The 26,117-nt window shown below is 44.1% G+C and overlaps 3 protein-coding genes and 1 long non-coding RNA gene across 14 annotated transcripts in view; 2 read left to right on the top strand and 2 right to left on the bottom strand.

The window, feature by feature from the left end:
• The window catches only part of Ltn1 (listerin E3 ubiquitin protein ligase 1), a 62,622-nt gene extending 61,669 nt beyond the window's left edge, over positions 1 to 953 (bottom strand). Inside the window, exon 1 of the mRNA XM_048422525.3 lies at positions 800 to 953. Coding sequence (XP_048278482.2) covers positions 800 to 934 — 135 coding nt within the window. The 5' untranslated portion in view covers positions 935 to 953. The remainder of the gene's footprint in view (positions 1 to 799) is intronic.
• On the top strand, positions 173 to 6,178 carry LOC148122911 (uncharacterized). The gene is made up of 2 exons (XR_015735750.1): positions 173 to 386; positions 559 to 6,178. It is a non-coding gene; the product is annotated as an uncharacterized LOC148122911 (long non-coding RNA).
• Rwdd2b (RWD domain containing 2B) lies at positions 5,191 to 9,743 on the bottom strand. The gene is made up of 5 exons (XM_048422736.3): positions 9,584 to 9,743; positions 8,099 to 8,325; positions 7,945 to 8,012; positions 7,465 to 7,827; positions 5,191 to 6,434 (listed from the first exon to the last, which is right to left on the bottom strand). The coding sequence occupies exons 2-5, from the start codon at positions 8,303 to 8,305 to the stop codon at positions 6,200 to 6,202; spliced, it is 873 nt and encodes a 290-aa protein (XP_048278693.3). The 5' UTR covers positions 8,306 to 8,325; positions 9,584 to 9,743; the 3' UTR covers positions 5,191 to 6,199.
• Positions 9,744 to 17,567: 7,824 nt separating this feature from the next.
• Positions 17,568 to 26,117, top strand: part of Usp16 (ubiquitin specific peptidase 16) — a 31,663-nt gene continuing 23,113 nt past the window's right edge. For 7 of the 11 annotated variants that reach the window (XM_048422673.3, XM_048422671.3, XM_085685726.2 and 4 more), the window contains exons 1-3: positions 17,568 to 17,706; positions 22,128 to 22,251; positions 24,932 to 25,107. In XM_048422673.3, the coding sequence (XP_048278630.3) occupies positions 22,191 to 22,251; positions 24,932 to 25,107 (237 nt within the window). In that variant the 5' untranslated portion in view covers positions 17,568 to 17,706; positions 22,128 to 22,190. Of the gene's footprint in view, positions 17,707 to 18,309; positions 18,863 to 22,127; positions 22,252 to 24,931; positions 25,108 to 26,117 lie in introns of those variants that run through there. The other 4 variants (XM_048422674.3, XM_048422675.3, XM_048422677.3 and 1 more) reach the window with 4 other exon arrangements.

Below are 26,117 nucleotides of genomic sequence, written 5' to 3'. Positions count from 1 at the left end.
ACCAGAAAAGCATTTAACATAGGAATGATCCTATTGTAACTGTTGTGTTTTGATACTGAAATCACTAAAGTTAACTGACTCAAAGGCGGTGAACAGGTCTATAAAAGGGAACTGTGCTAAAAAAAAAAAAAAAAAAAAAAATCTGTCATCCATTAGGACAAGGGCAGTAACACTTGCCTTTAAAATATCTATAAAGTAAGCTAGTAAATTTCGTGACACGCAACGTTGTTGGCACCGACAACAACTATATTAAAATGGGGCTGACACTGGTAGAAGAGTGCACTGACGTGTCTAGAGCCACCTAAACAGAAGGGCGTCGGAAACCTGCCAGGTCAGGTCAAGACGTGGCGATGTCAGGGTGGCCAGGGCAAGGCAGAAAAAGCGAGGTGAGCTTGAGGCCACAGAGCCAATGGGGCGACACCGACTGAAACCACGCACACCATCTAGGGGCTCCGGCCTTGGCCGGGGGGGCGGGGGGGGGGGGACGGGGGACGGGGACAGAAAACCACGGGACATTTCCGAGCCCACGGAGCCCACGCTCTCTTCTTCCTCCCACAGCCCCTACACAACCTCGGCGACCTGGGCAGGTGCCACCCGGCTGCACGCTGACCCCGTCTCTCAGGGACACCTCCCCTAGGCGCGCTCCGACTCGCACGGCTTCGGCGTGAAACGTCGTTTGGGTCCTAACTCCTCGACCTGCCCACCCGCGGGGACGCACACACGGGGAGGTCACACGCTTCCCTCCCGGCCCTGCAGACGCCCGGTCCGCGCGCCGCAGAGCTGCCACGCCGGCCCTCACCCTCAGGTTCCCCTTGGTCCGCTGCTTGTTCTTCCCGCCCATGGTCGCGGTGGCGGCCGCGCTCTCCGGCTGCGGAGCCGAGGTGGGCACAGCCGGGCCACAACTTCCGGTCCCCCGCGCCGGAAGGGGACTCATTGTAACAACCTGCGCCCGCCCGCCCACCCGGGCCTGTGGCTTCCCACTTCCGCTCCCGCCTCTCTGTCAGGACTCGGACCATCCACTGCCTGAAACGTCACAGGGAAAGGCACGCCTGCGTGAGTGGCGTCAATGGTGACCAATAAGAAAGCGGAATTGGGCTTGCAGCGCCAAATCCTGCCCTGGGTAATTGCAGCAAAGCGATTCCTTTCCTACCAAGTGTGTGGGAATTTGACTCCAGCTATAGTGGTACATAAGATAGCAGTAGAATGGTATGGTCGCAACTGTGCTAAAAGGTGCTAGAAGTAAAGAAAGTGATGCGATCATCGACACGAGAAACAGATTCTGAGCTATTACGTGTCATGTTAAAATTCAATAGAAAGTATTAGAGACCTATTAAGTATTCTTGCAAAAGAAAATCAAAACAATCTAGCAGAGCTAAAATAGTAATTTACAGAGTACAGAGGAGTATATAAAACGACAATGGCGCAGCCCAAGAATTCAGAACGTAAGAAATCCTACAAGAAAAATGGGTTAACAATTATATTGGCGGGCGTGGAGGAAAAATAACGTATTTAATAAGTCCTAAGACAGATCCTGCAAATACAATGTGTGGCTCTTGTTTGAAACAAATTATATGCAAATTAGAGGAATGTAAACTTAGATTAAATTTTTTTCCATTTTAAAGAATTGCTTTAAACATGTATTTAAAATGCAATTAAATGTTTTTTTAAATTTTTTCTTTACAACAGTTGCCGTGCTCATGGTTTCTCTTCACAGCAACAGAAACCCTAACTTACCCCTACTGTCGCCCTTTTGTCTCCTGTGTCCTTGGAATACCAGCTGTCCCTATTTCAGTGCTGAGGAGTTCTATCCAGAGGGCTGAGTCTGGATTATCTGGGGCGGACTGTCCTGGTAGAGAGCACAGTCCCCCTGCCCAGCTTCTGCTGCAGGGTCTTCTGTGTTCCACTCGACCCAACCCTGCCACCAAGGTCGCCCTTCTGTCTCCTGTGTCCTTGGAATACCAACTATCCCTACTTCAGTGCTGAGGAATTCCATCCAGAGAGGAAGAGATGGGCAGGCGCCAATGCAAGAATTCCTCCAACAACCTGAAAGGCAACATGACATCACCAGAATCCAGGGATCATAAAACTAGAAGAATTGAACACCCTACTCCAGAAGAAATAGAAGAAATCGACTCTAAGCGGAACTATATGAAAATAATAGAGGAACTTAAACAGGAAGTGAAAATCTGCCATAAAGAAATGGAAGAGAAGTATAACAAAAAGTTTGAAGAAATGAATAAATTCGTAAATGAAACCCTGGGAAACCAAGAAAAAACAATCAAACAGGTAATGGAAACAGTCCAAGATTTGAAAACTGAAATGGAGGCAATGAAGAAAACACAAACCGAGAACCGGCTGGATATGGAAAATCTAGGTAAACGAACAGAGACTTCAGAAACAAGCATAACCAATAGAATACAAGAGATAGAAGAACGAATCTCAGACTCTGAAGACACCATAGAGAAAATAAACGCTCTGACCAAAGAAAACAGCAAATCCAACAAATTCTCATCACAAAACATTCAGGAAATGTGGGACACAATAAAAAAAAAACAAATCTAAGAGTAATAGGGGTAGAAGAAGAAGAAGAAGAAGACTTGCAGATCAAAGGCCCAGAAAATATATTCAACAAAATTATAGAAGAAAACTTCCCCAACCTAAAGAATGATATCTCTATGAAGGTTCAAGAAGCAAACAGAACACCGAATAGACTGAATCAAAAAAAAAAAAAATCCCCTCGCCATATAATAATCAAAACAGAAAACATTCAGGTTAAAGAAAGAATATTAAGAGCTGCAAAGGAAAAAGGTCAAGTAACATATAAAGGTAAACCTATCAGACTTACACCGGACTTCTCTATGGAAACCATGAAAGCCAGAAGGTCCTGGATAGAAATACTGCAGAAACTAAGAGACCTTGGATGCAAGCCCAGACTACTATACCCAGCCAAGCTATCGTTCACTATCAACGGAGAAATCAAAATATTCCAGGATAAAAACAAATTTAAACAATACGTAGCCACAAATCCAGCCTTACAGAAAGTATTAGAAGGAAAATCACAACCCAAGGAATCCAACATTGCCAACACTGCCTACAATAACTCAGACATCTAGTGACCCTTTTCAAACACAACTCAAAGAAGGGAAACAAACACACTCAACTACAAAAAAAAAAAAAAAAAGGAAAATATCCAGAGTCAACAACCACTGGTCATCACTGGTCATTAATATCACTTAATATCAATGGACTCAATTCACCTATAAAAAGGCACAGACTTAGGAATTCTTGGTTTTTGTTGTTGTTGTTTTTTGAGACAGGGTTTCTCTGGGTAGCTTTGGAGCCTGTCCTGGCACTCACCTGTAGACCAGGCTGGCCTCAAACTCACAGAGATCCACCTGCCTCTGCCTCCCAAGTGCTGGGGTTACAGGTGAGCACCACCGTCACCCAGCCAGGTTCTTGATAAGATACAGCATGAGAGGGACCTTTGCAGTGTCCCACAGTGGGTTGAGCACAAACCACAGTGGGTGACAGAATATGCCATGTAGACATAGTTTGAGTGTGGAGTTTTATTAAAAGGGAGGGAAAGAAGATGACAGAGACAGATAGACAAAAAGAGGGAAAGAAAGAGGGAGAGAGTGAGGGTGGAGGGAGAGGTAGAGACCTGCCTCTTCAGAAGAATGGCGGGGAAGAGAAAGATTGAGAGTGGACAGAACTTGTCTCTGATTGTTTGTTTTGTTTTGTTTTGTGAGACAGGGTTTCTCTGTGTGTCTCTGACTGTCCTGGAACTAACTCTGTAGACCAGGCTGGCCTTGAATTTATAGAGATCTGCCTGCCTATGCTGCCCTGAGTGCTGGGATTGAAAAGGTGCACCAACACTGCCTGGTTTCAGAGCTTCTCTCTCTCTCTCTCTCTCTCTCTCTCTCTCTCTCTCTCTCTCTCTCTCTCTTTGGCTTTTTTGAGACAGGGTTTCTCTGTAGCTTTGGAGCCTGTCCTGGAACTAGCTCTTGTAGGAAGTTACAGAAAGTTACAGAGATCCGCCTGTCTCTGACTCCTGAGTGCTGGGATTAAAGGCGTGCGCCACCACCACCTGGACAGAGCTTGCCTCTTAAAGAGACCTTTGGGTCTGCTTATAGTCAGAACTGTGTGCCATAAGCAGAGGGGAGACGGTGCCAGGTTTCCAAAATGCTCCAGGATACTAACATTTATCATCTGTGTTCACCACAACTAACCTTAGTATAGTTCTTCATACTAACCTATTCACATGATCTTCCTGTGTCTTGCTCTTTTAATTTTTTTTTTTTTTGAGACAGGGTTTCTCTGTAGCTTTGGTTTCTGTCCTGGAACTAGCTCTTGTAGACCAGGCTGGCCTTGAACTCACAGAGATCTGCCTGCCTCTCCCTCCTGAGTGCTGGGATTAAAGGCATGTGCAACCATCACCTGGCTTGCTCTTTGAATTCTACACTGCATTATAACTACTATATTTTATCTACTAATTCAGTGGGTACATATATATTTCTTGTAAGATAAACAATTCACTACAGGGTGATAATCAACTCTAATACAAATAAAACAGGGTCAAATAAAATAAAATTAGAGTCATTTCCAGAATGAAAAATAATCTACTCTGCAAAAACTAAATTCTACAAATTTACAATCTGAACTCTCAAGGACTTTTGGAAAGTTTGAGATCAAACTGGGTGAAGTGTCACACAGGGACCTTTAATCCCAGCACTCTGGAGACTGAAGCAGACAGAATTCTGTGATTTCAAGGCCAGCCCCGCCACTGAGGCCTTGTCTGAAAGAGCAAAGAAATGACAACAACAACAAAAAGTATTCACGTGGCAGGCCGTGGTGGTGCACGCCTTTAATCCCAGCACTCGGGAGGCAGTGCAGATTGATCTCTGTGAGTTCAAGGCCAGCGTGGTCTATAGAACTAGTTCACAGACAGCTCTATTACACAGAGAAAACCAATCTTGAAAAACCAAAAAAAAAAGTATGTGAGCGCTGCTCATTGCTCAGTCTTCAGTAGCAAGGCAAGGACAAATAGGGGCCAAGTCTAAGTACACAGAATTGAAATGACCAATAGCCACAGCTGAGGAAAATCTTTACTGTTTGTATATTATAATTTCAAAGACAAAGTGTTGAAAAAAAAAGTAACAGGTTAACTTTTGGTTGCTGATCAAACACAGAGACTTTAAAACTTCATTTTATTTGAAAGGTCTGACAATCACCAAGGATTAGTGTTGGGTTCGCACAGGACAAGAAGGACGGGCATCTCCGCAGTTGTCTCGGTCATCCTTCCCTTCTCCTGCCATCACTTCAGGATTCATGGCAGAAAGAGAAACAAATTCATCCCCAGAATCCTGCCACTGTAACCTACAGCCAGATACAGCTGCAACAGAGGCCGAGAGCAGGCAGCGTTCTCAGGTTCCTCAGTAAAGGCTGGAAATGCAAGCTGAACCACCAACATTACCTTCACATACAATTTATTGTGCAAAAGTTCCTGTGAATAACTTTGTGGCTTTTCTGTTTGTTTGTTTGTTTGTTTTGTTTTTTGTTTTTAAGACAGATCTTAAGTAGCCCAAGCTGGCCTTGAACTCCTGATCCTCTTTCCTCTATTTTCCAAGTGCTGGGATTACAACCGCGTGCCATTAAGTCCAGCTCACATCAAAAGGTTTCCACCAGGTTGGATAGATGGCTCAGTGGTTGAAAGTATGCATTGCTCTTGTAGAGGACCCAAGTTTGGTTCTCAGCACCTACGATGGGCAATCCACAACCTCCTGTAACTCCAGCTCCGGGGGACGCAATGCCCTGAGTGTATGTATATGTGCATGTGTATGCGTGCACCATTGAGGAGGACAGAGGCCATCAGACAGGCTGACGTTATGAGTTCTAGGTGATTATGAGCTGCCTGCCGTGGGTGCTGGGAACTGAACTTAGGTTCTCAGTGATAACAGTATGTGCTCTTAACCTCTGGGCCATTTCTCCAGCCTTCTCTGTTAGAAATGGAAAGCTTATAATTTGAAACTCAGTTCTTCTTTCAGTCACAGCATGTTTTAACTGATGCATTGCAACTATGTTACAATTAGTCTTATGCTCCCACACCTATAACATTGTGGAATGGCACATTAAAATTCGAAAAAGAATGGGAAGAAACAATCAAAGGAGGTACAGTGACCCCCACCCCCCACCCACTGAGTCACTGTCCTTCCACACCAAAGAACATCTGGAAAACATCCCCACAACCCCTGGCATTTAAGAACTGATACAGCTGACCAAAGTCCATGTGGTTTCCTCTGGCTCCATGAACAGTAAAGGCCTTTTCTTCGAAAATGGAAAATCTCCGTTGTTTCTCCATTCCATCCTTTGTACCGTCAAATGGCATGTCTTCTCGGTGGCGAATTAAAATTCTCTTCCAGTTCAGTTTTCTGAGTCTGAAAAACAGGTTTTCAAAGTAGGAAATTTCAAAATAGATTTTCTACAGCACTGAGAATAGAATTTATAAGATTCACTTCTCCGCATTGGGGGTGGTGGTACACTTGGGAGGCAGAATGCAGATCTCTGTTGAGTTGAAAACCTGGTCTACATACTGTGTTTCACGCTAGCCAAGGAATATAGTGAGACCCTGTCTAAAAAAACAAAACAAGCAAATTATAACAAAGGGACAAAGAACAACCGACCAGTCCATGTTCTTGTAAATAGGGAGGTAATCTCTCGGGGACTTATTTTCATCAAATGGTTCTAGTTATGATCCCATCTGAACATTCATTGACTGTCATCATTATGATCTTCCATTAGAATTTGATTTTTAATATTTAATTATTTATTGTATAGGAGGGTTCTGTGAATCTCAGGCTGGCCTCTACCTTAACATGTAGCCAAAGGTGGCACTAAACTCTGGGTCCTCTCACTTCTATCGTCAAAGGACCGAGATGCGTGACCACATCGCCATGCCTGGTGCAAATGGAGCAAAGGACCGAACCCACAGCCTTGTGCATGCCAGGCAAGCACTCTGCCAACTGAGCTACAAACTCACCACTGTCACACCTATTTTAGAACAGTACAAATGGTTGACTCTTAAACTGCTTAAGGAACTTCTCAGAAACTAAACAGAGGAATAAAACAAGTAGTTATCCTAATCCTCAAAAGGAATTCCCGTTTCATAGGTTGAAAGATGATCATATTCACTAGATAATGGACGAACAGATTCATGGACACTGACAGGTCCTAGATGGCATCAGGGGAGGGGGTTAATTTATTCAACATGTATTTACAGAGTGTGTATTGTGCTAGGTGAGGAGGGCAATATACGTGTGTCATTATATATGACTCCTGCCTTATGATCCACTTGAGACTCAATCCCCGTGAAGATATATCCCCTGGGACATACTTATTTCTACAACTCGAGATTCATCTATCAAATTATAATTAATGACATGATATCTAATATAGGTAAAGGCGCACCTTGACCAGAATTCTTCGCAAGCACTTTGTGGGCCTTCTACACACACTACACCGGGTTTCCCAGGCATGCTAAAGCCAGACAGGGCCAGTTCCTTTGCCCACTCTAGGATGTTTTTTCTTTTGTATTTGTTGTAGATGTGATGGCTGTAGATCCAGAGCCTCGTGAGAGTGAGATCCATGGGCTGGGTTGGGCTTTCCTTGGCAGGGGAGGTAGAGGCATCTCTGCTGACATAGTCAGAGGCATGCTCTCTAACCCAGTCTGTGGCATTCAGTACACAGACATCTCCAAGACAGTTCTTCTGCAGGTATGCCATCAGATCTGTGTTCAGCTGAGTCTGCTGGGATCTACTCAGTGATGCTGATCTGATGCAAGACACAAGTGTGGGGGGGAATAAGTCAATTTTCTTAGAAAACAAAACAAACACAAGAATTGCTTTTATTTTCACATTAATTTTGACCTGCACAGTTTCTGCAACATACCTGACAGTGATTTCGGGCAAAACTGTAGGGTATTTAAAGGGAAGAAAGCAAGACAGAGAAAACATCACCTGAGAAGAGAAGGGAGAAAAATGCTATAAGCATTGTTTTAGGTCTTGACATGCTCCAAGTCCTTCCAAAATGGAACAAGAATTACCCTTGCTTCCTCAGAGAAGTCCAGGTGCATATTGATTGTAAAATATACTTGTGATGATCGGTCCTCCATTGTCTTCTTCTCAACACAATCTTTCAGCTCTGCTAACGCCAGCTGGTCGTTCACTATGAGCTCATTCTCACCTGGGAACATACTGGCCAGGAGGTCTAACTCGGAGAGCTGGGCCTCTGCCTGTTCTAGCTCAACCATGCTGACACATCTGCAAGCTCCTAAGGAGTTACGGAAAGAGAAAGGATTTATGCAGTCTTAGGAAAATTCAATAGAGCCAGTGGACATTTCCTTTAAAAATATTTAATTCCTCCCAAGTGCTGGGATTAAAGGCAGAGGCAGGTGGATCTCTGTGAGTTCGAGACCAGCCTGGTCTACAAGAGCTAGTTCCAGGACAGACTCTAAAGTTACAGAGAAACCCTGTCTTGAAAAAACAAATAATAATAATAATAATAATAATATTTTTATTCCTTCATAAAGGAAAAAAATTAGCCAAAGTCTTTTCCTCTTCCATGTATTCTATTCTGATATATGAAATTCTACTTCCATACGTTATATTTTATTCCACTGTCATGTACTGTGTGCTACAGATCAAAACAATGAGGCAGTGCTAGAGACAGCTTAGTAGTTAGTAGTTAGGACTGCTCCTGCTGTCCCAGGGTTTGGTCCCTAGTAACCATGTTGCACGGCTCACAGTGGCTTGAACTCCAGTTCCTGGGAATCCTGTGCCCTCCTTGAGTACCTGCAGACATATGCCATTCGGTGACACAAACACATACGATTTTTTTTAATTAAGTAAGAGACAATCCATTGAAATTCACAAAAATCTATGCAGTAAATTTCTGGTTACAATGGCCATTCTCATAGAAGAAAACAAACTATGTAGTCAAAAAGTCAGAGGATACAGTCAGAATGATACAGCCAGAGAAGTGACTGTGACCAGTCACACTGGAACTCAAAATGAACTGAATAAGAGAGTGGTATTTTGAAAAGCCCCGGTTGTGAGTTTCTCCGCCTATGCAATAAGCCAAATGCAGGCAAATTAATAATTAAAAAAAAAGTTTAATGAACAGACATTTGTGGCTCAAGACTTAAGTGAAGCTGTGAAAAGGTAAATGAAAATGTGAATTTCCTCAGTGGGGACACTTTTCCATTTTGAGAAAGTGTCTCCCTGACTAGCCTAGAAGTCAGAGACCCGCCTCCTTTGCCTCCCGACTGCGGGTCCTCGCTGGACGATTTAAGGAGGTAGACCAAAGTGCAGGTCCCCACGCGTTAACACAGCTGTCACGCACGCAGGCACAGTGACAACTGATTGGGCAGCCGCAGATCGTGGGCGGGGCCAGGAAACACTGAGGCCGGTTCTGGCCAATGGGCGGAAGTGCTGCTTCCTCGGCCGCCCGTTCGAGCCGCCCCCGCCACCCGCCACCCGTGGGAAGAAGCTTAGTTCCGCTTAGCAGGAGCACCCGATGCCACACTCACCCAAAGCCGAGGCTGCCGCACCGCTGATACCCCGGGGCTGGAGGCACCCACAGCTCAGGTCTCAGCCGCAGAGCGACTAAAGAGAACGGTGCGACCTTTGAACCCTTCCTGAGGGAAGCCAGGACAGCTCTGCGGGCAGGCGCCTGCGCGTGAAGACGCAAGTCCCGGAAGCAGGAAGTTTCTTGCTTCTTGCTTAGTTTGATGTCTGGGACAGCAAAGGGAAACTTTGACACACACACACACACACACACACACACGCCCCCCTCCCCCCGATGCTTCATGGTCCAGGTTTTTATTCTTAACACTTTTCCAGACCGGACTCATTGTCTTAGGGCGCTGGGGCTGTAGCAGTGCTCCTGGACCAACAAGGGACGTCGGCCAGCAAGTACCAGAACAAATCCTGATCAGAGAGAGCCAGGATTCTTGCTAATGCCTAAGAGTCTAGAGCAGAAACATTCAGTAGCGTACATAGGGTAGGCAGTATTGTCATCCTCTTTTCTTTACGTGACCCGTCCCTACTCCAACGAGATTTTCTCTGAAGCTAAGCAAATTTTACAGATGCCAAGGTTGCAGGTTTCTACTTAGAACTTGTGCCTTTAGCAAACACTTTGGTGTGTACTACGGGGATATGGGTGGTGGTCGCTTCTCAAGAGAGGTCTGCTTTTCCTAAAAGGGGGGAAATTCCAGGTTTACAGAAGCGTTTAGTAGTTGAATTTCAACTACGTTGAAAGCAAATCTCGGACACAGTCTGTTTTCTTACTCTTACTTTTAAGAACTCTTTTCTAAGTAAGCGTTGGAAAACAGTTCACGGTCGCTAAGAAACAGAGACCACCTTTCCAACTGACATTCCCAGAAAACAGTTCATGGTCCCTAAGAAACAGAGACCTCCGTTCCGACTAACATTCCCAGACAAGGCAAACTTTACTCTTGCACACTCTCAGAAGAACAATCACAGATGGGAAGTGCATTTGGTTTTTATCTAACTCAGGTGATGCCTGTCTTTCTTTCCCATTGAATGGGGTCCTACTTCATAATCTTAATTCAGATAATCTGAAAACAACTGACACATAGAAAATGAAGAAGGAAGGGAAAGGGGGTCACTGTTCTGAGGAGAAGGGGTCACACTGCTCCAGGTGATCAAATTACTGGAAGAGAGCAGCTGGTCTTTTGTGTAAAGAAAACTTTCACTGGGTGGACAGAGGAGAGTAAAATATTGTCTAAAAGTCTTACAAGGTGGGGGATATAAAAAGATTTGAATTCCTTGTTCAAAACACAAGAAGCACATTTGATGTTTCTTCCAGTAGGCTTTTAATCCTATGCAAATGTGAAGCTTGTTGCTGTTCTACTTTCTTCAGGAGCTTTGTGGTAGTGTTTAATGAAGCCAACATAGGTCCACTGGAGCAATTTTTATCTGTGCACATGTGGTGTCAATAATTACAAATTCTGGGTTTGTAGAACCTTCCCGTTTGTAGTGATTCTTGTTTCTGAATCACCAAACAGAAAAGCAGTAGAGATATGGGCATGTGGATTGATGTTGACTGTCCTGGTTTGTAAAGCTGGGAAGCAAATGAACAAAAGAAGTTCATAAAAAAGGAGGGACATAATTGATCCTAGGTACGGTGAAGAAGGTTTATTGTAGTTAAAAAAGGCCAGAGGAGAGCCTTCTGGGAGAGTCCAGAGTGAACATTGATCATGAGCAGGGCTATATGAGGAGAGAAGGAGGGGAGAGGGGACAGAAGAGGCGGATGGCTGGGCCAAGAGACTGGCATAGCCAAAATGGCTGAGTTATGTAGGGGCCAGAGGTGGGGTTGGGGTATAGCCCAATGCCTGAGCTTGAAAGTTAAGGGTAGGGGGTGGGGTATGCCAGCCAGAAGGGCCCTGAAACTGGCAAAGACTGAGGGATACTAGGAGAACCTAGTGGCCAGCATACGCTTTGAATGTTAATGGGAACCTTAACCACTTGTCCCAGAAGAACTCTCAATTTATAATCCATACTAATATAAGGACAGTGAAGGGTGCTCCAGTGCTAAGATATTTTTAAAAGATTTTCTTCCTAATCCAACTATATGCAACACACTTTTCTTTATATGTTTTTTTTTCATTTTAGGAATGGCTTATAAACATTTGTCATTCATTGGTAGTAGATGTCACTGGTACCTTTCAGAACAACAACAACAACAACAAAACCCACAAAGATAATGCTTCATAGCAGCAACTCTCTAGCTCCATCTTGGAGGTTTTGGGGGGTTTGCCAATTCAACTATATAATGACTCTTTCCTCCAGCTTTTTTAGATGAAACGTTTAGAGTAGAGCAGGTGTGGAGAGAGGAATCGCCTTTGCATCCTCCCCACCCCACCCCTAGCAATGCCCCAAGTGAAACGAGCAGCTGCTACGTAGTATGAAATGCTATTCGGCCTGGTGGTGGTGGAGCACACCTCTAATTCCAGCACTCGGGAGACAGAGGCAGGTGGCTCTCTCTCAGTTCACGGCCAGACTGGTCTACAGAGCTAGTTCCAGGACAGCTAGCACTGTTACACTGAGAAACCCTGTCTCGAAAAACAAAAACAAAAAACAAATGCAAGCTCTGCCAATAGCTTAGGCTTGTTTCTAACTAGCTCGTATAACTTAAATTAACCCATATCTTTCTATGTTCTTTTATGTGGCTTGGTTACCATTACTCTGTACTGCCCATGCTGCTTCTACTGCATCTCCTGGTATCTCTGCCCCATTTCTTTCTAGCATCCTCTGTGCCTGGAAATCCTGCCTAGCTGTTGGCTGTTCAGCTTTCTATTAAACCAATAAATGCACAGAAAGATTATTCCACAATAACCTATTACTATCTTGTTATCAATAGGTTTTGAACACCACCACCTCCATAATGAGTTCCTTTGCTGATTCAGCAAGCCTGACCAAGCTGAGTTGAAAAAGTATAACAACAGGTATATCAAGGAAAGCAACCCCTAGTCAGGTTCTCCAGCTCCAGAGATAAGAGGCCTAAGAAGTTGTGCACCCGAACCAAAGCAGGGAGATTTTATAGGTTGTAGGTTAGGGGTAATGACTTGTCCACTACAAACTGAGTTTGTGCCCAAGTATGATTAAAAGCTGAGCACTTAGGTGGGGACTCGTGTGGCTGTCAACGGCAGGAAAGGAAGCTGAAACAGCCGCCAAGAATGAGGAGCTGGGCTTTTTGGTGCCTTGCCTTTGTTCAGAGATTCTGAGCAGGCAGGGTTTGGAGAGAGAAAGAGAAATGGGGCTTTCCAGACCATGCAGGAGCAAGCTGGAGGCTTAAAGTGGACAGTTATGATTGCCTTGCAAACAAGGCTTTGTTTCAGAAGATTGCTGTGGGATGTTTTACTCCTTTAGCTTTTCTGCGGGGTCCACCACCCAGCTCCCAAATAAATCACACACAGTAGCTTATTCTTAGTTATGAATGCCTGGCTTTAGCGTGGTTTGTTTCTAGCCAACTTTTCTTCTATTATTCTGACTACCTTTTTCCTCTGGGATTTTATTTATCTTCTGTATATCTTTCCTTCTTACTCCGTGGGTAACTGGGTAACTGATATCCTCATCTTTCTCCACTCAGCTCATTTCTCCTTCTCTTTATACTCTCTGCCTACTAGCCCCACCTATCTTTGCTCCTGCTTCACTATTGGCCATTCAGCTCTTTATCAGGATCATCAGGTATTTTAGACAGGCAAAGAATCACAACTTCACAGTTAATCAAATACAACACAACAAAAGTAACAAACCTTAAAATAATATTCCCCCAACAGGGGATTTTTATAACTAACTTGTTATACTTAACATTCTGCTTCTATAACCCCACCAATTTCCTGCCAAATTGCTCGTTTGGAAACTCCCTATCCCTGAACTATAAAAACCTTGTCTTTCTCATGTCCAGTACTGACCTCTCAAACCCCACCTTAGAGGGAGGCAGCCTATGTACATGAATTAAAAGACTTGCTTTAACTGGCTATTTTGATTTGGGTCAGTGGTCTTTCTCCTCAAATCTTTGAGACTAAAACAATGATCTTGGTGTGAGGTCCCAAGGAAACTCCAATTCCTGAAACTCCAAGAGGCAGAAATGAGCTTAATTTTGGCTATTTCTGGTGATTAAATAAAATGCCAGTATCCCTCAGAAACTTATGAAGCTGGTTTCCCTCACAAAAAGGAGTTATTTCCCTGACCTCTGGCAGAAGGGACATATGGCTGCCTGCAAAACATATCAAACTCACGAAGTCCCCCCTCTCCCTCTCTCTCTCCCTCTTTCCCTCACTACCTCTGCTTCTCTCACTATGTTTTCTCTGTTCTCTACCTTCTGCTCTTCTCCCTGAACTAAAAAACTCAAATATAGCCTTAGCCATGTCCATGCGACCATGTTCAATATACTTTTCCTCTCTGTTCTGGACTCTTCCAGATGCCTCTGGCTGTTCTCTCTCTCATATCTACAATTAAAAATTTTCCCTTAACTGTATCATAAAGGAGTGGTCATGTCTTCAATTTATGCACTAGGAATCATCACGAATATTTTGTATCAGTGTTGTCACAGCTTATGAAAAGTAAATTGCAGGACTGGAGAGAAGACTCAGCAGTTAAGAGCACTGGCTGCTCTTCCAGAGGAACCAGGTTCAAATCCCAGCACCTACACAGAAGCTTGGAACTGTCTGTAACTCCACTTCCAGGGGATCTGACACTGTCACACAGATATACATGCAGGCAAGACACCAATGAACATGAAATAAAAATAAATTAATTAAAAAAAGAAAAGTAGATTGCATAATGTCAACAGTTCTCTGAAAATACACAAGCATTGAGTTCAATGCTTTTTTACTTTTTAGTTAAAAATGAAATAGCTATCCTAAATGTGTATTTGCTTTGTTTTGACAACTGCACACATCTGTGTTACTCATAGTCTATTAGGGTCACTTCCCAAAATTCCTATATTTTCTTTCTTAGGTCTCATTCTTCTCCAAGAGGAACTGCTGCTCCCTCCGCACACACATTGTGTGGTCTAGAACTTAATGCGGTCAGACCAAACAATAAGTACATTTTTCTTTCCGTATACTGGTTTACAGTTATTTATATTTCTACTTTCACTTCTGTTTCTTCAGTATTATGTTTTAATTTTATTTTACTCTTTTGATCGTGTACTTGGATGGCATGGATGTGTACCATGGCTCGAGTATGGAAGTCAGAATAGAAATTGAAGGAGTTGCTTCTTTCTTTAATTTTAGACTCAGTTCATCAGGCTTAGCAAGAAGTTCTATAACCCTTTGAGCCGTCTTGGGGCTCCAGCATAATACTGTAAAGATTTATCAGTGTTGTTTGTTTTTAAATGTTGCTATAGATCTAATTTAGGACTTTGTACATGTGGAACAAATGCTCTCCCATCTAGCCACAGTTCCATTCATTTTCTAATTTGTTTTTGTTTTTTTTTTGTTTTTTTTTGTTTGTTTTTTGAGAAAAGGTTTCTCTGTGTAGCTTTGGAGCCTGTCCTGGAGCTCTCTGTAGACCAGGCTGGCCTTGAACTCAGAGATCTGCTTGCCTTTGTCTCCCGAGTGCTAATATTAAAGGCATGCTCCACCACCATCCAGTTTATGTGAATATTCTTAAATAGTATTTTGTTGAAACGTATAATGAATACATTTCCTCAATATTTAAGAAACACTTAGTATGTTAAATACTTCTAGATACAGAATTATAAACAAATATGTATATCCTTCCCCATATCGCATACGTATGTGTATGTATATACACACACTTCATCCGTATATATCCTCCATTTATACATGGAAACATACAAATAAATGTGTCAAAATGAAGGTTAATTGGCAGAGATAGAAAATGCGATATAAGGGGCTGAAGAGATGGCTCAGAGGTTAAGACCATTGCCTGCTCTACCAAAGGTCCTGAGTTCAATTCCCAGCAACCACATGGTGGCTCACAACCATCTGTAATGGGTCTGGTGCCCTCTTCTGGCCTGCAGGTATACACACAGATAGAACATTGTATACATAATAAATAAATAAATAAATAAATAAATAAATAAATAAATAAATATTTTTTAAAAAAGAAAATAAGATATGATGTGAGAGAAAAACAGAAAAACTAAACTTTGCAGGCTAAGGGTTCTGTTTGCAGTTAAGACTGTTAAGAATGAGTTCCTGTTGGTCCTGTGCAGGTTAAGGTTTCTGCTTGTAGTTGAAGAATAAGTTCCACAAAAACAGAAACAAAGGGCCAGGTGGTGGTGGCGCAAGGGAGGCAGAGGCAGGACACCCCATTCAGTCTGAGGATTTGTGGAGACAAGATCTTGCCCACTTTGGTCTGAGGATTCAGTAGAGATAAAAAGTCTCTCTAGTGTGGCTGTTCTGCATCTCTGATCTTTCAGCTTTTACCCCGTAATATCTGACTCTGGGTTTTTGTTTTTGAGGTCAATTAGAATTCGCACTACAGATGACAGATGCTTAAATATTTCACTTATAATCTATTAGGTCTCAAGAAGTCCATATATTCAGAAATGAGTTAAAGGTGAACTATAGAATTTCTGATAGATAAAAGCCAGCATCCTTCGGAAATGTAAGGGTTTTTTTTTTCTCCCCAAAAGGACTCATTTTCCTTACCTCTGGCTGAAGGGACATATGATTCTCTATTAGCACACACTTTTTGGTTGCAAGCATATCAAAGTACATGTTAACCTCCAAGTGCTCCCTCAACCCCCATTGATAAGAAGCTATTATACATCTCAAAGCCCTCACACCGGCTCCTGTCCTCAGATCCCGACTCCGGACTTTTGGACTTTTGGCTCCGGTGCCCCTGCCCCTGCCTACTCTGGCTACGTTTTATCTTGCTATCCCCACTATTCTCTCCTACCCTCCTGCTTCTCCAGTCCTGCCCACGTCCAGCCTACTTCTTTTTATCTCTGCTCTAGAATCTTCCAGATGCCTTTGAAGGTTTTCTCCCTTTTATTCCCAAATAAAACCTTCCCCTAATGGATCAGCGGTTTCCTTACCAGCCCTTGCACACACAATCAACTATTCTTTTCTCCGGTTTTGCTACTGACACCCACATGTAATAGCCCCCACTGGTTACAGTCTATTGAGGTCTGTTTAATTCGTGTTACAGAAGGTGTGGCACAAAGTGCACACCTACCATTTCTTATCAACGAACAGTAAGTATTCCGAAGAGTTTACATCCCGACATTCCCTCCAATTCCTTTCGGTTTTGGTTTATGATACAAGGTGAAGGCTGAGTTCGGAAAGGTCATTAAGTTTGAGAACTGTCCTGGCTTCTTAGAAATGTCTTGTATCAAATAATAATAATAATAGTAGAGATGATGGTGATGATAATAACCCCTCTTAAGCCTCGGGAGATGGCTTAGTGGGGAAAGGGTGTTTGCCACCACTCCTGAGATCACCCAGCAAGTTACACAGTAGCGCAGAGCCAACTCCAGAAAGTTGTCCTTTGACCGACAGACAGGCACTCATACTTAGAAGAAATACGATTTCTTTATTTGCTAATTATTACTTTTTGTTTTTTCAAGGCAGGGTTTTTCTGTGTCCTTTTTCTCTGTGGATCAGGCTGGCCTGTAACTCAGAGATCGTCTCTGCCTTTGTGTCTTGAGTTCTGGGGTTAGAGCTGTCCGCCATTCCGCCGGGCAAATACAGTCTCAAAAAAGATTCACTGTTGCTGCTTACCTTTTTAATTTGCTCAGGGTGCGGAAAGGCTGTTTCAAGCCAATTTACGAGCTCAATTTTAGAAGCGCATAGGACAGAATTAAGAGAATTATGAGAGGCAACTGCACGTTGCTCTCGACCACCCTGCAGAAGCAGCGCGTGTAAGAGAAGAAACCATCCACCTGACAGCGCTCTCTAAGAGGATTTAAACCACCCCACAGTCAATCACCCCTAGCCTCGACGGGCAGTCCGCGCAGGCTCGGAACCGGGGCGTCGGAAACGCTCCCCCGGGCCGAGCCATTTCCCACAAGGCCGCGTTCCGGAAGCCGCCGGTCCTGAAGCGTGACTGGCTCGGTGGGGTTGCTCTCTTTTCGTCACCAGGAGGAAGCGGAGCTGGCAGCCGGCTCCCGGCCCGTCGCCAAAGGCAGTTATGGGCGCCGTGCTCCCGGGTGAGTACCGGCGGCCGCCGCTCACCCGGCCTGCCCGGCCTGCCCGGCCCGCCGCTCTCCGCTCCCCGGCCGGCTCCGCGGCGCCATTGGCTGCGGGTGCTGTCAGTCCCCGGGGGCGGCGGGGGACTCGAGGGGCCCGCGTCCCCGGCCTGTGCGGCCAGCCTGCCCCGTGGTCACCGAGCAGTTGGAGGGGCCGGCGGGCGCCGGGAAGGGGGCTGGCTGGGCGGCTGGCGTGCGAGCTGCGGCCAGCGCCCGGTGACAGCATGCGGATCCGAAGCGCGCCCGGCTCTGTCACCTGTGGGTGACAGCCGACGTCCAAAGGCGAGAGCCACGTTTCGGAGAGACCTGCTGACAAGGTTCTCCACACGCCTTCGCCGCGGCGCCGCACAGGCAGAGGAAGACCGGGAGGGCAGGGGAGGAGAGAGAGCAGGCGGCTTAACATGAGAGAGGACAAGAGGAGTTTTGATTTCGGCGTGGCATGGAGTCGCGAGCGAGTCAATGGGTCCAAGAGGCTCCTTCTTATCTGAAAACTCATCCGACAGAACGTTCATGTTTTATAGCACCCCTTCCCACGACCCTTCAGTTGCCCTCTTAGCTGTCAGGATTTTACTGTGTGCCCTTTAGTAGCATCGACTGACTCCTCGGGTTCACTCCTTGCCCTAATTAAAATTTGCCTTTCAAGTTTTCCTTTGCTGACTCAAAGGGAAAGGCAGGCAGTCCTTCAACCAGATTTTCTGGTGCTGTTTTCACAACTGTAGGCTTTTGACTTAATTGGCTACCTTCTTCCTTCCCACCTGCAGTTGTGCCTTCTCTCTTCAGGCGCTCTTCGTGTTTGGTCGTATGTGTGCCTGTTTTTTGAGACAGCCTCACTCGGTGTGTAACTCTGGCTGGCCTGGAACTTTCTAACTGCCGGCTTTGCCATAGCAGTGTTGGGTTTAAAGGAGTGTGCTGTCGTGCCCAGGCTCCGGTACTATGATGTATTAACGCAGGAAGTTTTTCTTGAGGACCCACTGTGTTCTGACAGTCTGCCGTAGGCATAGAATACTGCCCAGAATCAGTTCTTTCTCCTGAAGTTCCAGATTGCAAAGAGAAAAACAGCATGTTTAGATTATAGATTTGAAGATTTGAAAAGCAATTTACTGCAGTAGAGAAACAGGTAAAGGAACAAAGGATAATGCGTGTTTCCTTCCTTCCTTCCTTCTTTCCTTCTTTCCTTCCTTCCTCTCTCTCTTCCTAACCTCCTTCCTTTCTTCTTTCCTTCCTTCCTTCCTTCCTTCCTTCCTTCCTTCCTTCCTTCCTTCCTTCCTTCCTTCCTTCCTTCCTTCCTTCCTTCCTTCCTTGTTTTGTTTTTCAAGACAGGTTTCTCTGTAGCTTTGCAGCCTGTCCTAGAACTTGCTCTGAAGTCCAGGCTGGCCTCAAGCTCACAGAGATCACCTGCCTCTGCCTCCCAAGTGCTGGGATTAAAGGCTTGCGGCACCGGGCCTGGCACTAATGCACATTTTCTTAAAGCTTCATTGAAATGGAGAGAAAGGATTTCTAGGATGTGGCCTGAGGGAGAAAGCGTCTTAGGTATCAGGCAGAAGTGGGCCAAGGAAGCACTGAAGAGATGATCTTGGTTGAAAGAGTTGTGCTCTCAGAACCAAAGGATGGAATTGTAGCGGCAGCTCTGTTTTTGTTTCGGAATTTCTTCGTTCAGTGAATATCTTCATTTAAAAGATTATTGCGAAAATCAGATATGATGGTTTTGGAAGGGCACTGTCTAATTAGAATTTGTTGTTTTTATTGAGGAGACATGAAAGTCAGGACTGCTAGTGCTTTAGAGCCAAATTAAAAGGGACAAGCCCCAGAGTATGAACTTGGACCTTTAGCTTTTTAATGAGTTCATTAGAGTGACATGATACAAATTGCATTTTTTGAAGATGAATCTTATTCTAATGTAGTACAGATTAGAGGGGGGTTAGATTGGAGGTGAGAACTTGAATACTATTTATTTTTCTAAATTAGGACTGTATTTTTACAGCCCTACATGATTTGTGCTCCTTTATTATGTTTTTATATTTATGGCAGAGTCTCATCAATCCCAGGGTGGTGTCAGAATCAGTATGTAGTAATTGAGGATGATGCTGAATTCTTGACACCCCTGTCTGCACCTTCTGAATACCAGGATCACTGGTGCCCCACTCTGCCTGGCTTGTGTGGTGCTGGAGCCTGAGCAAGAGCCCTGTGTGGCAGGCAAGCATCCTGTGTGGTGCTGGAGTCTGAGCCAGAGCTGTGTGTGGTAGGCGAGCATCCTGTGTGGTGCTGGAGTTGAGACAGAGCTCTCTGTGTGTGGTAGGCGAGCATTCAGTGTGGTGCTGGAGCCTGACCCAGAGCTCTGTGTGTGGTAGGCGAGCATCCTGTGTGGTGCTGGAGTCTGAGCCAGAGCTGTGTGTGGTAGGCGAGCATCCTGTGTGGTGCTGGAGTTGAGACAGAGCTCTCTGTGTGTGGTAGGCCAGCATTCAGTGTGGTGCTGGAGCCTGACCCAGAGCTCTGTGTGTGGTAGGCGAGCATCCTGTGTGGTGCTGGAGTCTGAGCCAGAGCTGTGTGTGGTAGGCGAGCATCCTGTGTGGTGCTGGAGTTGAGACGGAGCTCTCTGTGTGTGGTAGGCAAGCATTCAGTGTGGTGCTGGAGTCTGAGCCAGAGCTGTGTGTGGTAGGCGAGTATCCTGTGTGGTGCTGGAGTCTGAGCCAGAGCTCTGTGTGTGGTAGGCGAGCATCCTATGTGGTGCTGGAGTCTGAGCCAGAGCTGTGTGTGGCAAGTGAGACATCTTTAGCTCCCATCCCCCCCAATTTTTTATTTTATTTTATTTTATTTATTTATTTTACATTTTAGTTGATCCTTGGTGAAGGGAGGGTTACCAGCTTAGACCAGTGGTTGCCTACCATTTGCCCAGCATGCACAAAGCTTGGATTTCTAGCCAGCACTGGGAAGGAAAGAAAGCTGGGTGAGGATTTCCCTCGGACAGGATGGGTGTTTCACTTAGCTGTCGCTTGTTTTTCTATGCAGGTGTCTTGAATGTCTTTAATAACACTATCTCATCAAGGCCTGAAGGATGGCGATGAAAGTTAAGATTAGAATGAACTGAAAGTAGGCCCGAGTTGTAGTTTGGGGTAGAACACCTATAAAAAAGAGCTAAGTGGAAGCATTTTCTGCAGACACTACTTCCCATTTGTGCAATCAAACTTTTAGTAAGCGTCTCAGGTAAAAACAGCTGTTTAGGGGCTGGAGGAAAGGTCCTGAGTTCAATTCCCAGCAACCACCTGGTGGCTCACAACCATCTATGAGATCTGGTGCCCTCTTCTGGTGGGCAGGCATACATGCAGACAGAACATTGTATACATAATAAATAAATTTTTTAAAAAATTAAAAAAAACAGCTGTTTACAGTGCTTTTTGATTTTTTAGCCATAATAAATGACTCTGAAGCATATAAAACACAGCTTAAAATCAGTATATCAAGATTTGTAAGTTCTTTTAACACTCTTGATATTTTCTAATTTTGAGATTTCTAGCTAAAAGGGCAAAGATTTAATGTGTGGTCACATTAGCCATAGACTTCCAAACTGGGTTTGTCAGTGACATGATGTCAATAGGCTGTCAGTTCTCATCCATACCCAGAAGACAGGCTAGTAAAGAGAATTTTAGAGTTTGTTTATTTGTTTTTAAGTTACCTTGCAAAGCTTCAAACTCAGCGGATAATTTTCAGAACAATATTTATGTCATGAGGAGTTGAATACCTTTTAATGTTAGGCATTAAAGCATTCTAAGATAGGTCTAAAAAGATTGGAACCTTTGATCTTAACATTTTTTGTAAAAAAAAAAATCCCTTAGTCAACTTCCCCATGGTCTAAACAACAGGATGATACTGTATATTCTATACATTTTAGAGTTATTATTAGCTTAGCTAGGTGGTGGTGGTACATGCCTTTAATTCCAGGAGGCAGAATCAGGTGGATCTCTTGAGTCGAGGCCCAGCCTGATCTATCGAGCAAGTTCCAGGACAGCCAGGGCTACACACAGAAACCCTGTCACAAGAAACAAACAAACAAACAAAAAGTTATTATTAAAATTTTGATGGTAGTGCCTTACCCTCTCTGAGGAGTGAATGCAGGGGTGGCGTGGGGGGTTAGGTGGAAGGGATGGGAGGAGGGGAGGGAGTGGGAACTGGGATTGGTATGTAAAATGAAAAAATGATAGTTTTTTTTAAAAAATAAAAAGGAAACATATATATATATATATATATATATATATATATATATATATATATATATATATATGTTTGATGGCGTATCCGTGGTGTTCCTGACTTGTAAGGTGTGATAGCCATGCACAGCATCGGATGTGGCTTCTAACCATAGAAATCTTTCTTTTGTTTTTGTCAAGCCGGGTTTATCTTGTTCTCTAGATTGTAATTTTGTGTCAATGAGCCATCCATGAAGTGCCAACATGGGAAAGAAACGAGCAAAGGGGAAAAATGTTCCAGCTAAGGCTTCCTCAGAATCTGCAGGTATATTTTACCTTTTGTTGTTAAAGCCTGTTACTATACCTAAATGAATTATCTGTTAGATTTATTTTTATGTATACTGTGTAGGCAGAGTTTCTCTGTGTCTCTGTAGCTCTCCCAAATAACCATTCAGAGACTTATTAAATATAAATGCTCAGCCAATAGCTCAGACTTGTTACTAACTAATTAACTAAATAACCCATATTTCTTATCTGCATTCTGCCACATTGCTCAATATCTTTTCTCAGTATAACAAATTCTTCTCCTCCTCTCCTCGTCTCCTCCGGACTTTGAGAGACTCCTCTTCTTCACTCCTTTTTTCACTGCAAATCCTGCCTAACCTCCAGCTATTGGCCAGTCAACTTCTTCCTTAACCCAGTCACAGTAACACATATTCACACAGTGTAAAGGACTGTTCCACAGTACTGGGTGCTTTTCCTTGTATGCATGTCTGCACTGTGTGCATGCAGTGCTCTCAGAGGCCAGAAGAGGGCATCATATTCCCTGTATTAGCCAGTTCTGAGCCACTATGTAGGTGCTAGGACTCAAACCCAGGCCTCTTAGAAGAGTCGCCATTGCTCTTCTGATCATCTCTCCAGCCCCTAGATGATATGTTAGGTGATGTATATATTATTATGTAATCAGGGTTTTGTTATTTATTTTAAAATTTTACCTTTGTTATATGTACTGCCTGCTTGTAGTCTGTGCACTATGTATGTGCAGTGCTTGTAAAGGCCAGAAGAGGGTATCAGAGCCTCTGGAATTAGAGATAGTGGATGCTGTGTTTGGTGCTGGGATTGGAACCACAGGTCCTTAGGAAGGGTAACATGTATTCTGAACCACTGACCCGTCTTTCCAACCCTATTTACTTCTTTTAAAAACATTTTAATGTTATGTGTATGAGTCTTTTTACTGCATGTATGCTTTATGCATCACATCTGGGGAGTGGCTGTGGAGGGCAAAAGAGAGCCCTGGATGCTGGGAAGCTGGAGTTAGACATGTTTGTGAGGCATCATGTGGCTGCTGGGGCTGGAAACACAGGTTCTCTAGACAGGGTTTCTCTGTGTAACAGTCCTGGCTGTCCTGGAACTTGCTTCGTAGACCAGGCTGGCCTCAAACTCACTGAGGTCTGCCTGCCTCTGCCTCCCAAGTGCTGGGATTAAAGGAGCATGCCACCACTGCCCAGCTTGCTTGATTAGTTTCTAAGATTCTAGTTCCCATCAAACAATGCAAGCCCTTCATCCCGAAGCCCTTCATTCACTTGTCCTAACTTGATTTCCATTCACAAGCCGGCTGTCAGTTTTGTATTGTGTATGACTTCACCGTTTAGGGAGATAGCATACATTTTTTTTACATGCTTTTATATGGGAATTAGTCTTTTCAGTTTCCCTTATTTATCCATTTATTTGAAATGGGGTCTTTTTATATAGTTTTTGCTGGCCTAGAATTCCAAGTATAGACTAGACTGGCCTAAACTTATCAGAACTCTACTTGTCTCTGTCTCCTCAGTGCTGGAGCTAAAAGGTGTGTGCCCCCACCCTGGTTGGTTTTCACTATTTGAGGACATAGTTTTCAGTGGTGGGTATGAGGTGAAAAGACCTGACTCCAGATTCTGGCATAGTCATTCAGTAGTTACTTGCTCTTACATACTTAATTTTCTCATTTGTCATTAGGAATAATAGTGTCTTCCTTCTAGGTAATTATGAGGATTAAATGAGATGAGTATATGTAAAACAGTTTATAGGATACATTTAACCAGTATCAGAGACTTTGATTACCATAATGTCCTTTAGTACTTGACCTTATCTACCTTTTGAAACTTTTGTATCATTAGACTTTCCTTCTGTGTCAGATAGTCAGTTTGGGAAATTCTAATGCTTGCCTATGTTTCTGCTCCTGAAGAAGGAAGAGGTGTGACTTGGCTATTTTAGGTTCTCAGAGAACTAGGATCGTATCTGGTCTGTAATGGTATGTTACAGTATGAGTGAAGAACCTCTTTTCCTGTCCTTCAAAACTTAAAAAAAAGATATGAAAATAACCAGATAAATGAAAATGAATTTGTAGGTGTGATTATATTTAGGGCATCACAGCAGAATTTCTGTCCTTGAGAGATGGCTCATTTGGTTCAGAGTGCCTGCTGTTCGGTCATAAGGACTGGAGTTTGGATTGCAGCACCTACATAAAAACCAGGTCTCCCACAGATGCTCCAAGAGATCAGCACTCCCCTGGCCTCTGGGCTCGCTCTGCATGCACACCCTCCTGTGCACAGTCACACACATACACAGAAATAAAAATAAGTCCTAGAAAATCCACTTCAAATTTGTGAAAACTTTTTCTCAGGAGAGTTTAGGTGTAGCTCAGTGGTAGTGTCTGTCCACTGTGTGAGGCCCCAGCCCTTCCCGTGTATCACACAGGAGAAAGGAGATAGGAAAGTGCCGCTCATCCTTGTCACAGTGGTTCCCTTGGGAACATAGAGCTCAGTTGATAGCGCCCGCCCTGACTTAGCGCCACGGCCACTACTCACAGTCGTGTAGTATTCAAACGTCCGTCAGGGCGGTGAGTGCTCTGAGAGTCTGAAGCTCAGCTGTAGAGTAAATTTAGTGTTGAAATTTGTATACATTCAGTATTAACAAGAAGGCTAGTTTGATCTTTTGTATTGCTCTCTCCCCCTCTCCTTCCATAGAAACAATGTGCCGACACCTTAGAAAAGGGTTGGAACAAGGTAATTTGAAGAAAGCTTTAGTGAATGTGGAGTGGAACATCTGCCAAGACTGTAAGACTGACAATAAAGTGAAAGATAAGCCCGAGGAAGAAGCGGAAGACCCTTCAGTTTGGCTGTGTCTTAAATGTGGCCACCAGGTACGCTTGAATTCTAATAAACGTGAGATTGTAGGGAGTGCTGAGTTTGCTTTAGTAGGTCTTCTATGAAGACAGTCTGGCTGGCTGATGGCAGCGGGCACAGGTTGTGATCTCAGGCCAGCTGAATCTGAAACTAAACTTTTTTCTATGTTGATATTTTGGGAGGGTTCTTTCAGGTACCATGGTTGCAACAGTGAGGGAGCAGGAATAGGCAGAGAGAGGTTAAGAAACAGTCGCAGGAGGGCATTTGTATGTAGCAGAGAGACTTAACTCTTGGGATGTGTCCTGAATAGAGGAGAGGGGCTAGGCCTTTGTGCCTGTGCAGAACGGGCCCTGGTCCTGGAGAGAAATTATAGTCTTCATCAAGGCAGCTCGGTAGGTGGGCCTTCTCTTCAGGAACACCAGCTCTCCCATAACAACAAGGAGACTTATTATTAATTATAAAAGCTTGACCATAGCTTAGGCTTGTTACTAACTAGCTCTTACAACTTAACCCATTTCTATTAATCTACATATTGCCATATGGCTCATGGCTTTACCTGTCCTCCAGTTCCCTCTGCGTCTCCTGGTGACCTCCACCTTTCTTCTTCCCAGAGTTCTCTCTGCCCTGAAAATTCTGCCTCGTTACTGGCCATTTAGCTTTTTATTGAATCACTCAGAATTACATTTCTTTATAGTATACAAAAAAATTATTCCACAACACAGCTCCCTTCCATTGAGGGTAACTTTGGGGTGGGTGGGTTGGGTTGCTACTGTCATCAAACTACATTTCAGGCACCTAGAGACTGAGTACCTTGGTTCTATGGCCTGACCAGGAATCTGGTAGGTACATCTCTGTAAACAGACTGTTACTTTTGTTTCCTGGCTGCCTAGACCCAAATTATCACACAGAAACTATATTAATTACAGCACTGTTTGGTTGATGGCTCAGGCATATTTCTGCTAGCTCCTACATCTTAAATTAACCCATTTCTATTAGTCTATGTATTGCCACGTGGCTGTGGTGTTAC

Source organism: Myodes glareolus, chromosome 2 (assembly GCF_982192425.1).
Source record: "Myodes glareolus chromosome 2, mMyoGla1.1, whole genome shotgun sequence".
Classification (NCBI taxonomy): Eukaryota; Metazoa; Chordata; class Mammalia; order Rodentia; family Cricetidae; genus Myodes; species Myodes glareolus.
This window is presented reverse-complemented; position numbering and strand designations above follow the sequence as displayed.